This window comes from Tiliqua scincoides, chromosome 6 (genome assembly GCF_035046505.1).
Source record: "Tiliqua scincoides isolate rTilSci1 chromosome 6, rTilSci1.hap2, whole genome shotgun sequence".
NCBI classification, from domain to species: Eukaryota; Metazoa; Chordata; class Lepidosauria; order Squamata; family Scincidae; genus Tiliqua; species Tiliqua scincoides.
Genome location: NC_089826.1, coordinates 89,008,589 through 89,023,996, shown reverse-complemented (window position 1 = coordinate 89,023,996; position 15,408 = coordinate 89,008,589). Strand labels below are relative to the sequence as shown.

The 15,408-nt window shown below is 50.6% G+C and overlaps 1 protein-coding gene across 4 annotated transcripts in view; it reads left to right on the top strand.

Moving 5' to 3' along the window:
- Nucleotides 1-15,408, top strand: part of NTF3 (neurotrophin 3) — a 91,998-nt gene that overhangs the window by 1,489 nt on the left and 75,101 nt on the right. Inside the window, exon 1 of one of the 4 annotated variants that reach the window (XM_066631917.1) lies at nucleotides 1,418-1,710. The exons of 2 other annotated variants lie outside the window; for them this stretch is intronic. In XM_066631917.1, coding sequence (XP_066488014.1) covers nucleotides 1,693-1,710 — 18 coding nt within the window. In that variant the 5' untranslated portion in view covers nucleotides 1,418-1,692. Of the gene's footprint in view, nucleotides 1-1,417; nucleotides 1,711-2,038; nucleotides 2,174-15,408 lie in introns of those variants that run through there. One more of the 4 variants, XM_066631919.1, reaches the window with a different exon arrangement.

Sequence of the window (15,408 nt, the reverse complement as noted above, 5' to 3'; positions counted from 1 at the left end):
TACTTCTCAGTCCTTTGTGTGTTGTTCGTGCGTGCGTGCGTGTGTGTGTGTGTGTGTGTGTGTGTGAGGGGAAATAAAACAACCCCTTTATTCTGTTCCTTGTGTACACCAAGCCAGGAAGGGGGGGGGGAGAGTTCACTTTCCAGATGAAGAGATGACCCTGTCAGTCTGAATGCAGAGGACTGGGTATAACCCCAGTTAGGTGGCGCAGTTGCCCGGACATTGGGTAAAGTGGATGTCTTCTCTCTGAGGTATCGATTCACTGGGCACCGTGTTTTGCCACCTGGAAAAATGAGAAGGCCCTAAGGTTAGGTTAGGCTGTGAGTAACAGCCTGAGAAAAAGTATTAAGTGCGATTAAATGCTGAAAAAAATAGGGGAAAGCAGGCAGAAAAGGTGTTCTGGCGGGAACCAAACTTCGGAGGCTTCATTTCCCATTCACGAAGGCTGATTTATGCACCATTTCTCAGTATCTGGTACTTATGCTCAGGTGGTAACCTCCTGGAGCACAACCAAGCTGGAGACTGCCCCAGACCTGCCAGCCGAACTGCAGAGAGTGGGGAGACGGGACGAAAGGCAGGCTGCAGGGAGAGCTCCTCGCTTTCTTGGGCGTTCTGAACAGGCCGCCCTCCGTGACCTCCGGGTTGTGGTTGTGACTTGCTCGTCTGTGTTCGGCTTGAACCTGGCAGGGAACGCAGAGGCAGGAGGCAGGCAGGAGGCAGGCAGCGAGCAAGTGGTCTGCACGCTGTCTGGGTGGGGGCTGACTGCGGCGGGATTCCCCCTTGCCAGTAAGACCCCAGACGATTAATTCTACTGCTGAGACGCCGTCCTGGGCTGGGACCAGACTCTTTGCAAGTGGTGTGATGCTTTCCGAAAGAGCAGCCCTTGGGCGTGAGTGTGAGTGAGTGTGGACACAAGCATGGAGTGAGCCAGCTGCAGACAGCAAATGTTCCTCCTCTCAAGGGAGGCTAGAAGTGCACAGGCCGGCGGGCTTCTCCGTGGGAGCTGCAGGCAGCAGCGTTGCTTGGGGTGCAAAGCACTGAGTTTTGCAGGGAGCCTCAGCGCAGCGTGCAAGCGGCCCCTCCCCTTTCGGAGACGCTGGGGGGCAAAACGGAGGCGATGCCCGAAGGGGAGGGGCCGCTTGCGCGCTGCGCTGAGGCTGCCTGCGAAACCCCGAGCTTTGCACCCGCAGCCGGCCAGTGCTGCAGCAGAAGTGCCAGCTGGGCAGCGGTGCTGCGCTGCAGGCTCCTGGCGGAGCGAGGGCGCCGCTGGAGACCCGGCCCAGCCCCCGGCTCCCCCCAGCAGCTTGGCCGCTGCTTCCGAAGGAGTTCCCAGTGGCTGCTGCGGCCTCCTGGGGACGGAGGGCGGAGATGCCCCGGGGGCGGCGAGGAAGCGCCGCGCGTGTCTGCGGGAGCGCAGCAGACTAGCACGGCGCGGGCGGGCGGGCGCGGGGACCAAGGGGTTAACGCGGCGGGCCATCTGGCGCAGCCGCTCGCTATAATCGCGCCGTTCGCCTTCGCCGCTCGCAGTGTGGGGCTCCGCGCAGACGAGCGACCTTCTTCGGGCTGCTCTCTGCACTCCGGGACGGGACGGCTCGACTCGGCTCCCTCGCTCCGCGGCTTCCCGGATGAGCAGCGCGCCTCCCGGCCCCCTCTCTTCATGTCGGCTTCCCCGCAGAAGTCCCCGCGGATGCCATGGTCGCTTCCACCACGGTAAGGCGCGCGGGCTGGCGGGGAGCTGAGCCGCCCCTCGGACAGCGCCGGTCCGCTCGGGAGCGGCTCTTCCTCGCAGGCGGGCAGGAGCGCCCTGGGGCCAGAAGGGCGCGGAGCCGAACAAAAGCTCTGCAGGCGCGATCCAGCCCGGAAACCCGCGCCCCCCGCCCGCGCCCCCGGGCCATGTGGGGAGTCGAGGCAAACCGAGCCCGGCTGCCCGCCCCCCGCGTTGCAGCCGTCACGCGGCTCTCGCAGTCGAGCTCCGGGGAGGGGGGAGCCCGTTCCAGGCCCGGACCCCTCCTTTGCCCCCGTGCTCAGCCCCGGGTGCGGCGGGAGAGAGCCGGAGGCGCAGCAACACGTCGTGTTGCTTTGCCCCCCTCTGGCTACGCCCCTGGAGAGGACCGTCCGCCCCGTTCCCGGCCTGGCCGGAGATCAAAGGGATTCTTCGCACGTCTGGATGGAGGTGCAGCGCGAGAGCCGCGGGGCAGAGGAGGGCGGAGAGTGCGGCGCGCGCAGGGAAGGAGCGGGACCCCCCCAGACGGCCGCTCCAAGTCTCCCAAGTGCCGTCGGCGCGGGGGGGGGGGTCCTGCGTGGCTGGGATGCTTCCCTCCGCGGCCCCTAATCCTCCGTTAAGAGGGAGCCGGGAAGGGTCGAGGGGGTCGATCCCGAAATAGCAGCCCGGAGCCCAGGGAAGGCTCGAGCGGAGCTGCTGGCGGCGCAGCGCGTTCCTGGCGGAGCTATTTCCAGGCGCGGGGAGGCTGGTGGGCGGAGGAGCGAGCGCCGCCCGCGTGGGCTTGTGCAGGGCGAGGGCCGGGAGCCTCCTCTGGGGAGCGCTTTGGGAGCGAAGAGTGGCCGAGGTCGGGGGCGTTGCAGGAGAGCAGCAGAGTCCCAGTGATCGCCGGTGGCGTAACTGGAGGGGTGCGAAGCGCGAGGGCGTGCAGGGAGCCTCACCGCGGCCCCGGAGCCATTCCGGCGGGGAGCGAAGGGAGGCGAACACGACGTTCGGCGCCTGCAAAACTTGGTCTTCGCCCCCCTCTCGCTACGCCCCAACAGCAGGGCGGCTGCCTTGTGGCCAACCAAGTCGTGCGACCAGCCTGGAGCCCCAGCACGCCTGGCGGGGCCTCAGCGCTGAGCAACCTAGTTTCTTTGGCTCTCAGGCGGAGGCTCCGAAGAAAAAGAGAGTCCAGTCCACGTCCCGGACCCAAAAAAGCACATTTGGGGAAGCAGAGCAGGTGGACTCCGCTCGCCTCCTCACGTGCTGCTTTCCTTTGTGCAGGAGGACGAACGTCCCCCTCCACCCCCTGGGAGGGAGCATTAGTGCAGCCTCCCACTTGTGACTGGGGACTCCTTGAGACCCTGAGCAGGTTTCAGCCAGGGCTGGCTCAGCTGAAGTCTGGCACACCAGTGAGGCAGCACCCTGCCTGTCCAAAAGGGGTCTGCAGTTTCCAACAGTACCTTTGCCCCCAATTGTACAGGGCTGTGGGGAGCCCAGGCCAGCACGCCACATCTCAGGCACATTTGGACTGTGTTCATAGAATGCTGTCAAGGTAGACTGGGGAGGGAAGAGCTGGGGCTCAAGCCTGCTTTAATCTCTCCGGAGGGAAGCCAAGCTCCTTGATTCTAAGTATATACAGTATATAGGGACAGAGCAGCTATTGCACAGTAATGAGAGAGAAGCGCTCTGCATATGCTCAGTGGTACTTTTTATGTGTGCCTTTATGCATGTTCTCTGTGTACAGAAGGGTCCTGATGATGGATATAAGAGGGTGTGGCCCAGCAGGCACAGTTCAAGAATATGGGTCAGGGCTTCAAGGCCAGAGCATTTCAAATGGAAAAGAATGCATGTTAAAGTGTGGGGAAAGCCATCCTCTGCCCTGGCCTGCTTCATTCACCCCTGAAGACAGAGGTCTGCACTTCCAGTGGTGTAGTGGAGCTGCAAGGAAGGATGGAGCCTCTTGGGCCAGCCAAGTTACTTGCCCCGGGAGCACTTAAGAATAGCAGGCAAGGGCACAATATGGGAGTGCACTTGTTTGCCCGGGCAGGGTTCTCAAATATGTGGAGTGAGCATTCATGTGTCTTGGCAAGTGTCTTTTCTCTGGCCACAGGCAACCATCTTGGACTGGGGAAGGGGGATTGTGTCATTCTGTCTGGGGGCTGGAGCCTTCCTTTGGGGACTTGAGCCCTGCTAGCAGGAATTCTAGAGGCAAGAGTTCTGCAGGGAAGAGATAAGTTTTGATGGTGGCTGAAAGAATGCTCAGCCTAGAAAGGGGGGTGCTTCTGTTCAATGGTTTGATGAACAGAAAGCCACTGAAGATCTGTGGAGGCAGAAATGGGGAGTCAGGATGCCAGCTTTAAGACAGTGGAACCGTTTCTTGGAGTGGCCAGAGCAGGATGTAGGGAGGACAGAGGGATAGCTGGACAGAACTTGGAGAACAATCCTAATGCTTTTTTCTAAGTCACATGGAGTCCAGTGAGATTTTCTCCCAGGTCAGTGTGAATCATATTGCAGGCTCACATCTGAATCCAAATGGGCTGCTGCACCACCAGAACTCGTGTTTCGGTGGTGCAGCATGCTTTATGGCTGTTGTGGAAGGTGACATGCCAAACAGCTGCACCACAACTCCGCATGCCAGTGGCCTCCCAAGGAGCCCCTGTGCAGGTAAGTAGGAGGGGAGTAGGAGGAGACCAGAGTAGGGAGGAGGGCTGATTGAAACCAGGAAGGGGGTGGCACCAGTGCTGTGGATATCCTATCCCCCTCCGGGCCTCGATTCTCTGACCCAAGTTCACATGGATTTGCACCAAAAAGTAGTTGATGCAAGTCTAAGTAGATCCAGTGGGGCAGCAAGAACTTATCCTGATGCAAGGAAACAAATGTTCTCTTACCTCAAGGAGGACTTTGTGGCTCGAAACTCTCTCGCAAGATGCAGCACACACCTCGTTTGTGTGGCTGCATCAATGTGCAGGCAGTTAGATAGGCTTGGGTTGTTTGTGTATGATAGAGAAAGGTCTGGTGGGAGGACTTAGTAATATGAGTGGAAAGAGAGGAGGTGACGAATGGACAGGAGGGGGGAAGGAACCAGGGGAAGAAGGAGGTAAAGGAATAAATGGTACATTCAGGCTGTTTTTTCTGGGGGAAATGATGGTAGTGAGTAGATTCAAGCGTGATTCCAGTGTGTAAGAAAAATGAATCCACATAGCAATCTCTTTGCCTGGCATCTTATTTAAACTGGATCATTTCACCTACAGGTGCAGTGTTGACACTCAAGGGATCTGTCTAGATGAAAAGTCAACCAGCCTGCTCAGAGGCTTAGTGAGGGCAGGCAGGTTGGCACCACTGAAGTTCTTCATTGGTTCTGTGCCTGCAGCTTAACGCTGCAAAGCAATGTCATCCTACTGCTAATGAAGGAGGGAAAAAAAAATAGAAGTATATGACAGGACAGCAGCAGCCCTTTTACACAACTGGCTCAGAATGGGAGCTGTCTGTCTGGGCAACAAGCACTTGGAATTTCAGTAGCAGAACCCAGATGATCCACAACTATTATTATGCCGTTTCTACCCAACATTGCATATATGCAACAGGGATCAAATGTGTACACCTAGGCAGAAATGGGTTAATTTGCATTGGTGCTGTTTCTGTGCAGGAGGCCCACAGAATTGGGAGCCTGCCCTATATATAGAAATAATTAGTTAAAGTACTGATAACTTCATATATGTGTTTAAATATAAACATGGTGTGGAAGGAAGCAAAGCAAAGGGGTGGCTTGAGATAAAAATTGTAAAGGAATTTTCTGAAGCAGTGATGTGACGTGATGTGAAATGGTACTTTGACAGTATCTGAATTCAATGAGTATGAATGTGTGATGAAATTATGCAAGCCATACAATTGCAGCATTTTCTGTTTCTCCGTTTTTGACTTTCAAGTGGAAAGCAGCACTTTCAATGGAGTAAAAATTTGTTATGAAAAATCCTCGTTAGCTCACTTTTTCCTCTGACTCCTGCATCTGGGGTGCTCCCCCCCCCCACTTCTGCTTCTTCCTGTGTTAAACACAGGGTTGATCCCACCCAGTCAGAGATCGCACAATTCACTTGCATTGCGTAAGTCAAGCAGATTTGGCTAAGTAATGACATTCAACTTGCCTGGGAATGAAGTGAGGGCAATGGAAATGAAGGAGCTGAACATCTGCACAAAAGAACTGTGAAATTTAGTTCAGCTTTAGTTGGGACTGTGGTGATATGGAGAGGGGAGGGGGCAGTGGCAGAACTAGAGGGAGTGCAAAGTTTTTCAGGGAGCCTCACCATGGCTTGCAATTGGCCCCTCCCCTTCGGAGCCATTCTGGTCGGTGGGACCAAAATGGAGGCATAAGCCTCATAAACATAAAAACATGGACATAAACACAGTTTAACAGTTTAATAAACATAAAAACAGTTTATTAAAAATACGGGGGGGTGGGTTGGAGGACAGAATAAGACATGCAGGCATTAATAAAACAAGTACTGAACATGACTAGGGGCCCAATCCTATCCAATTTTCCAGTGCTGGTGCAGCTATGCCAGTGGGGCATGCACTGCATACTGTGGTGGGGAGGCAGTCTCAGAGGCCTCCTTAAGGTATGGGAACATTTGTTTCCTTACCTTGGGGTTGCGTTGCGGCTGCACCGGTGTTGGAAAATTGGATAGGATTGGTCCCTAGGGTGTTGGCACTGCTCATGTGCAAAATGCAGCAAAATGCAAGCGATTACAAACTTAAAAGCCAAACAATTCCTGGACACATCTAAGTTTCACTATTTCTGGACTCTCCTTTCTTTCCCTGCCCTATAACCTGATCAGGTGGGCTTGGGTGCCAAATAGACTGGCACAGGCCAACCCCAGCAGGTGTGCTGGTTAGGATCAGGTCCTTGGGGAATCTGGATGAAAAAGACCAAATAACAAAACCTGTCTGCAATATTTTTGAAATATTATTCATTTCAGAGTGTCTTGGAGAGGCCTATTTCTAATGGAACTTTACGTGGAAACATTCTTAAGAGCAGTGTATGCGCCCCCCTCCAAATATGGGGAATCCAGAGAAGCTCGGACATAGCAGTGACTTTAGTGTGATACTTGCTGTGTGAGGTAGTTGAACAGTTTCAAAAGACCAATGCTGCATGTACATGACTGCACAACTATTAATCCAGGACAACTGGCAAGTCCTAGCTTCCCATACACAATCACTTGTTTGTGGTGTTGTTTGTGGTGATAACACTTGTAGGGTGTTGTCTTCACTTGTTCCTTAATACTCATTGGAAGTGTGTTCACCTCTAAGTATCTGAAGTACAATTCAACTAGCACAAATGAGCAATTATTGAGACTCCTATAGACTTTTTAATTGTTAGATTCTAACTTGTAGTCTACGTTTCTTGGCAGTTTGTAACTATATATGGAAAGAATCATACAAATATCTGTATAATAAAAGTTATTTATCACTGTGCAAATAAGATGACAGCATTTAGTAGCCCCCAAAGAATTCTAAGAGCTGATCTGCACATTCAGAGAAATCACGTGGTATATGTGATTTCCGCCTGAGACTGGAGTGCATGACTCCAAGTTTTATGCCTCCCTCCTGCCCACTGACATTGAACAAAGCGAGTGTATCAGGGAAATGGTTACAGTAGAACACCTCTCTCAACTAGCTTTCTACAAGCAGGGCATTTTGGACTTAGGGTACTCAGTTGCATGATTATGGTTGCTGTCCGCTTTGTGAACTTTTTGTTGAAAAGCGGTATATAAATACTGTTAATAATAATAATATCCTGCCCATGTGTACATGGAATTAAGTCCCATTGAGGCTTACTTCTGAGTAGAAATGTCTAGCTCTCACTGTCACTCGCATTCTAAAGTGGTAGGGCTCAGGGACATGTGATGGATGGGAAGGCAGGTGGAGCAGAGCCTCCCCACCAGTGTACTTTGAAAAGTGCCTCCACTGTGTGAGGAGCACAATCACTCACAACTCACAGAGCCTCCAGTGGGGAGGCTTTGCCTCACCTGCATCCCCTTTCACCATATATCCCTGGTAGGGCTGTACTATATGCTTTTCTTGAAGATCTGAATAAATCTCAAGACAATAAATGATACGAGCCCTTAGAGAAGAATGGAGACACAAGCCATTGTAGGCAACCATGAATGCCGCCAAATGCAAGGAATCCACTGAAACCGTGTCGAGTCCAGCGCTGGCCCATCCATGAGGCCAACTGAAGTGATTACCTTAGGCAGCAGGTTGGTGGGAAGGGTGCCTACCTCTGGCTGCCTCCTTTCTCCACTACTCCTCCTTTTCCTTCCAGTTCTGAGTGAAAAGGAAGAGGGGGACAGGGAAGGAAGGGAGTGCTGAGCTGGAACATTGGAGTGTGGGAGGAGCGGAGGCTGACATGTCATGGGACAATGGGGAGTAGCATTTGGCAGGCAGCCTCAGGCGTCAGGAGGTCTTGGGCCAGCCCTCAGTGAGTCAATTTAAGTACTTGAATTGTGGTACGCTTGGAAGTGAAAACTAGTTAAGAAGGAGTGAAGTCAAAGTGGCAGGAATGCGGTTCTCTCCTAATCTCAACAGCTGGATTAGTGTGTCAGTCTGACAGCCAGTGGGGACCAGAGTGAGGTGGTGGGGACCTGGTTTAAGTCCTTGCTTGGTTATGAAGCTCAGGATGGCTCTGGGCTGTTTCCTTTCTCTCAGTCTGATCTACCTTGCATGTTTTTAGAACCATCTATATACTAATAGGACTCTTGCGTGGTTAAATGCCTACCAGGTTGTTCAGACATGAGGCCACCCACAGACAAGATGGGGCTTTCTGCATACTTGAGGGACTTCCAAGGTAATTGGACTTGGATAATATTTGTAAACTAAAAGAAAAAGGGGGGAATTCCAAATAGCTGGATGCAGTCTGAGCATGCTCACTGGCCCCTGGGAAGCATGGAATGTTGCATCATTGTTAGGAAAAAAAAGAGTAGCAGAATTGGGGCAGGTGGGTAGAGGAGATTAGTGACCCTCTTGCGCCATTGGAGAGATGCAGCATTTTGATCCCTCTCGAGAAAGTGTGGGGTACAAATAGAACAGATGGTTTGCAGATGGTCTGTATTTAATGGGACAGACAAAACTGTAGACATGATGATGCTTCCAGTTTGCTCCTAGTGAGACTGTGCGGTGTAGTGAAGATGCGTTTTGAGTGACAAAGCCTGTGGACCTGCTGAGCAGTCTCTGTCAGATAGAGCTGTGATGATTTGACGAGAGCTGTGATGGTTCATCCGGGAAATCATGGCCTTGAGTTGGCCAAATTTAAGGTTGTGTGTGGATGTTTCTGTGACATTAAAAACATGCTGGTAGTGGAGGATGAAGAACAGATCTCCAAAAGGGAACCTGGGCAGGTATTTTGTAAGAGGGAAAATGTGAGATAATCGAGACCTAGGACTGTTTTCCAGTGACATTTAAATGGGGAGGAAAGTATATGATGTACATGCTACAAATGGCTTTGGTTGATCAGATCAAGACCCACCTAGTCCCGAATTCTCTTGCTAATATTGACAAACCAGATGCCCTTGTAAGTTCACAAGCAGGATGCAGAAATGATGACTTTCCTCATCATTTGTCTCCATTTTTTGGTCCTCAGAGGAGCTAACATGGCTTCTGGCCATAGAAATTTTGTTTTGCTTCTAGGCCTCTCAGTGGTTGTTAGTTGTATCTTCCATGACTTTGTCCACTTCTTTTCTGAAAACAGTCTAAGGGGCAGTTCCATCTGTCAGAGACTGCTGAGTGTAAGGAACCACATTCATCTTTCCCCAAATGTGGTTACTGCATCCAGAAACATTTGACTCTAGGCCTGTTATCTGAAAACAAATTTTTGCCACTCGTGACCTGAATCAAGCTCAGATTTCTAGATTTGGCTGGTTATGTCAAACCTTCATTCAACCCACTCTGGCTTTTAGGTCTCCCCATCAGACTGAGAAGATTCCCCCCAACACTCCCTCGTGCTGACATGTTCCTCTAATCCTTTCCCTTTCCATGGTCTCTGCCTCTCAGCCTGCCTGCTTCTCCCTACAGGGTAACTTGGTTCTGTATTCTTTGTCGCTCTTGCAGCCTGTCTAGAATTCTGCTCTGTCCATTTCCTCGCAGTGGCTTGGTGGGTCTATGTGTGAACTGTATTTAATATATAAGTTTGCGCAGATCTGCACTTGGCATTTCATGTGTTCTGCTGTTGCGTCATCCATCATTGGTGACGGCTGCTAAGTTATCAGCGACCATGCAAAGGCAAAGTGATATTGTTATTATTAACAGTATTTATATACCGCTTTTCAACTAAAGTTCACAAAGCGGTTTACGGAGAAAAATCTAATAACTAATGGCTCCCTGTCCCAAAAGGGCTCACAATGTAAAAAGATGCAAAAGAACACCAGCAGACAGCCACTAGAATAGACACTGCTGGGGTGAGGTGGGCCAGTTACTCTCCCCCTGCTTAAAAGAGGAATACCCACTTGAAAAAGTGCCTCTTACCCAATTAGCAGGGGTTTCTATCTGAAAACCCCTGGGGGCTTGGGATAAGAATAGGCCCTCAGTTTGGCTGTACTTGTCGTAAGAGGTGACTAAACGGCCACTGGGTAGATGGGACTCGATAGCCTGGGAAGGCAGCTCATCGGAGAGAAGGAAAACTCTGATCCCAAACCTCCACTGCCTTGTGGCTACATCCAGTTATGGAAAAGGCTTCAGGAGTCAACCTTGAGGCAAAATCCGGAGCCGGAGTCCCTGAGGCAGTTCATGGCTGAACACAGTCACGTTCTGGCAACTCCTGCGACGCTGCTGGAACCAACCGTATTGGCTTCTGCCTTTCCATTGGACCATTTCAGTGTGGTGGAGAGGGGGGATTTGCTGCATGGCTTCGCACACTGGAGAGGACACTCTGTTCCAGAACCATTATTCAGAGCGCGATACCATAGTCTTCTGAGACTGAAGGATGCCAACACCAACTATCTGTGAAGTGCTACACTAGGAAAAGGAGCAGCTTCTTTGTGCTTTTGAGAATCAAGATCTGCTACCCTTTGGTAAAGGATGTTGTATAGTATGCACACCCTGTTATTATCCAGCTTTGCATTCTTAGGCTGGGGACAGACGAGTGCTTTTTTAACAGAGTCAAAGATGGTATGAGGGAGCCATTATCACTCACTCCTCCCAATATTGCCTCGAATCAAACAGGTTCTGCAGTTGTTTGCAGTGCTTCAGGTACCTGCAGAACATGTTTGACCAAGGGCAGCCAGCAAAGTGAATATCTACACCATGGGGTTCAATGAGGGCTCAAGCATAGTACTTTCTACACTGTGGTGCTACCCACCATCAGAATTTAAAATGTAAACTCCTTGGGCATAGGCTTCCCTTTGTGCTTATGGAAGGAATAACTCTGTGCTTAAGAATACCAGATGTAGTAAGAACAACAGAGGGCACAATCCTGAGTGTGCCTTGGGCCGGTACAAGTCCCTTGCACCAGCCAAGGGGGGTCGCAAATGTGCCATAAAGCACATTTGCGCCTCCTCAAGCGTCAGCTGGGCCAGTGCAGGGACACATGCCTGTCAACGGAGGCTGAATCCATCCTCCACACCAACTCTGGTAGGGAGGGTTGCCAAAGCAAGGGTCTGGGGAGGGCGGGGAGGAGGCAGGAGGGAGGTGTTCTGGGGAGGAGGGAGAGCAGGCAGAGGGTGGTCCCGGAGGCAGGCAGGTGGGGAGCAGGAGGTGGGGCTGGGACCCAGCAGTTATGCCAGATCCCAACCCTGTTCCCTGAGCGGCTGCAAGCCGCTCTGCTCTCCTTGGACTTATGCCACCTCCTGGCCTGCCTGTTCCAGTGCAAGATAGGATTGCACTGAGAGAGTCTTGTCTCTTAAAGGTTGACATACACACTTTAGCATCAGCTTTCATGGACTACAAGAGCTTGCTTTATCTAAGCAGTCTGATGAACTGGGTGCTAGTTCACAAAAGCTGAAGTTAACCTAAATATATTTGCCTCTAAAATGCTATAAAGCTATTGTTTTTGCAGCAGACTCACTTGGCTGCTCCTCTGGAAGATTTGAATGAACGAATGAATTTTTGTAAAATTGACTCCAACTTCAATTTTGGTATTATAAGGGTGCAATCCTAACCAACTTTCCAGCACCGAGTTAAGGGCAATGCAGCTCTAAGGTAAGGGAACAAACATTGCCTTACCTTGAGGAGGGCTCTGTGACTGCCCCCCAACTGCAGGATGCAGCACATACCCCACTGGCACTGCTGTGCCAGCACTGGAAAGTTGGTTAGGATTGCACACTAAGTTACTGTGCCAAAGTCTGTGTCTGTGTGAGGAATTCAACAGTCTTGTTGAAGGGGCACATTGCATGATCTCCCCATCAACAGAGACTGGATAGCTCCGTGACAGGTCAAGGGTGCACATGTTTCAAGGGTAGTGATTGACTTTCTTCCACAGAAGTGAATTAACTGCATTCAGAGGCTGAGCACAGGCTGAATCAACCTTCATTGTTATGTCTCACAACCTGCTTTTGCCCCTGCTGTGGATGAGGAGAGGGCCTTCACACTCCCTTTGTGTGGATTTTTCCTAGGGGTGGCACCTTTCAGCTTCCCTGCAGCAGTGGCAGCTTTCACATGATGGATGGTGATGAAAGTTGCGGAGAGAGAGGCGGGGTCCAGAGGCTCATTTTCTAACTCCGTGGATTACTGGGGCTCTGCAAGACCCCTTCAGAGTGCCCAGCAGCCCTGCCTGCATTTGATTTGTTTCCACTTAGGGGTGGGGTGGTCCTTTGCCTTGAGGAGACCTCTGCAGGACAAGACTCCCCCACAGGATGCAGCAGATCCTGTACAGACATTGCTGTGCAGGGAGTGTCAGTGAACTGGGCCATCAGTCCCTTCATAGTGTGATAGTCAGCCATATCTTGCAGGGGCAGATGTGGGATCAGCAGCCAAAAATGCAGAAACAAAACTGACATTGGCTGTGTGTCTCTCCTGGCAAAGAAAAAGAAAGTCAGGCAGGATCGATTGAAGTCCACTAGTTAAAGTCATCAGTAGGTGAGGCTAGACATATTTAGGGTGTAATCCTAAGCCCTTATGTCAGTGGTTTCCAGCAGTGGCCTAGTGGTGCCAATGGGTCGTGTGCTGCATCCTGCAATTGGGTGTCACTCATGGAGGCCTCCTCAAAGTAAGGGAATGTTTGTTCCCCTACCTCAGAGCTGCATTGCCCTTATGTCCGTGCAGAAAACCACTGACATAAGGGGTTAGGATTGCACCCTTAGAGTCATTATATAACATGACATAGTAGCTGCTATTAGACTATGACAGTGTTTCTTAAACTGTAGGATGGGACCCACTAGGTGGGTCATGAACCAATTTCAGGTGGGTCCCCATTCATTTCAATATTTTATTTTTTAATATTGATGCTACCATGGTATGCATCAATATTAAAACAAGAAGCTGACGGAACATACCAAGATCCAGGTCTACAGAGCTTGCGTCCTGAGTACACTTCTGTACTGCAGCGAGTCATGGACTCTTCACTCACAACAGGAGAGGAAACTGAACGCATTCCACATGCGCTGCCTCTGACGCATCCTCGGCATCACCTGGCAGGACAAAGTTCCAAACAACACAGTCCTGGAACGAGCTGGAATCCCTAGCATGTATGCACTGCTGAAACAGAGACGCCTGCGTTGGCTTGGTCATGTTGTGAGAATGGATGATAGCCGGATCCCAAAGGATCTCCTCTATGGAGAACTCGTGCAAGGAAAGCGCCCTACAGGTAGACCACAGCTGCGATACAAGGACATCTGCAAGAGGGATCTGAAGGCCTTAGGAGTGGACCTCAAGAGGTGGGATACCCTGGCCTCTGAGCGGCCCGCTTGGAGGCAGGCTGTGCAGCATGGCCTTTCCCAGCTTGAAGAGACACTTGGCCAACAGTCTGAGGCAAAGAGGCAAAGAAGGAAGGCCCATAGCCAGGGAGACAGACCAGGGACAGACTGCACTTGCTCCCAGTGTGGAAGGGATTGTCACTCCCGAATCGGCCTTTTCAGCCACACTAGACGCTGTTCTAGAACCACCATCCAGAGCGCGATACCATAGTCTTCCAAGACTGAAGGTTGCCAACTCACTCACCATGGTATGTGACTGCATTTGGGGAAATGTTACAGATCTGAACTTTTATCAGGCTATTATGTATATGCTTTTAACAATGATAGTAAATGGGACTTACTCCTGGGTTAGTGTGGGTAGGATTGTAGCCTAGGATTGTTAAAAATTTTCCTGCTTGATGATGTCACTTCTAGTGAGTCCCAACAGATTCTCATTCCAAAAAATGTGTCCTGGTGCTAAAAGTTTGAAAACCACTGGCGTGTGGAATAACCCAGTGGTTCTGAAACTGGTGGTTTGCGACCTATCAGTTCATGTAAAGCTTACCCCGTCCCTTTAAGGGGCAGGGGAAGGGGGGAGGCAGCAACATAATCCCCAAGATCGCATTGATAAGGGGGCGAGGGCGTGTTTTTGCTTACTGTGGGCTTCTGCAAGCAGCAGGAGGTGTGGAGAGTCCCGCACAGCCCTCTGTAGGATTCCGTGAGTGTTAGAAAGTTGAAAAACAGTATATGCAAACCACTTCTGGTTTGTAGGAGATGGTTTGCACGTGCCGTTTCTCAGCATTCCAAGCCTCAAGAAGCTTGTGGAGGGCTGCACGGGGCTCCCCGCACCTCCTGCTTCTTGAATAAGCCAACAATAAGTCAAAGCACGCCCTCGCCCCCACTTAGTGATGCAATCCTGGGGATCACATCGCTGCCCTCGCTCCTCCCCCGCGAAGACTTACTTAGGGAGTAATGCTCCCTAAAAGCTTGAGAACCACTGGAATAACTTGTACAATGAGAACATTTTCTTAGAAAATTGCCATTTCTTTGTGGGGATCCACACTTTCCTTCATGGAAACCTCAAAAAATAGTGTTGGCTATTCCTAAGTCTGGGCTGTGGAAGTAACATACACCTTGCCTCAGTCTTGGATATCCTGGTTGGGAGTTCAAAGCTGGTGAAGAAACTCTCTGTGCCCTGCACAAAGTTGATAAATTGAAGGAGCATTTATGGTCTACAAATATGTATTTTGGAACTGGAATTATTTACACAATTGCAGTCAAGTTTCCTTCTCCCTTTACATCTTTTCGGAAGAAAAGTGCAAAGTTATCAAAACTGGCAGAGTTGGCGTTGAGCTGATGCTTGTTAGAATAGCCTAATTATAGCTCCATACAGTTCCTGCCCATTATTGGTGTTTATAACCTTCCAAGATTTCTCCTCCCTCATTATCCATGTGTAGTCATTTTTTTGGCCAAGTTATTCAGTACATATTTCATTTTTCCTTATAAGTCATTCCTTCCACCTTTGTCATACCCCCGGGTTGCTCTTCTGAGAAATCCCTCTGATGTATGTATGTTTATTAAAGTCAGTTTAAGTGTTTTGCACTCACAATAGCCCGTCTTCATTGATCACCAAGGGTGGCACAGAACTTATTGGGCAGAATCCACTAGAATGTTTACCCGTGCAAGATTTATAGAAATGAATGGGAGAAGCTCAAGGCCAATTTCAGTGATGGATGTTCTGGTATTTGTAAAAATTAATTGTATTGATTTTAATTTTATGTCATTTTAATATTTTGTGCTTTCTTCTAATATGCAAAATGCCTTGAG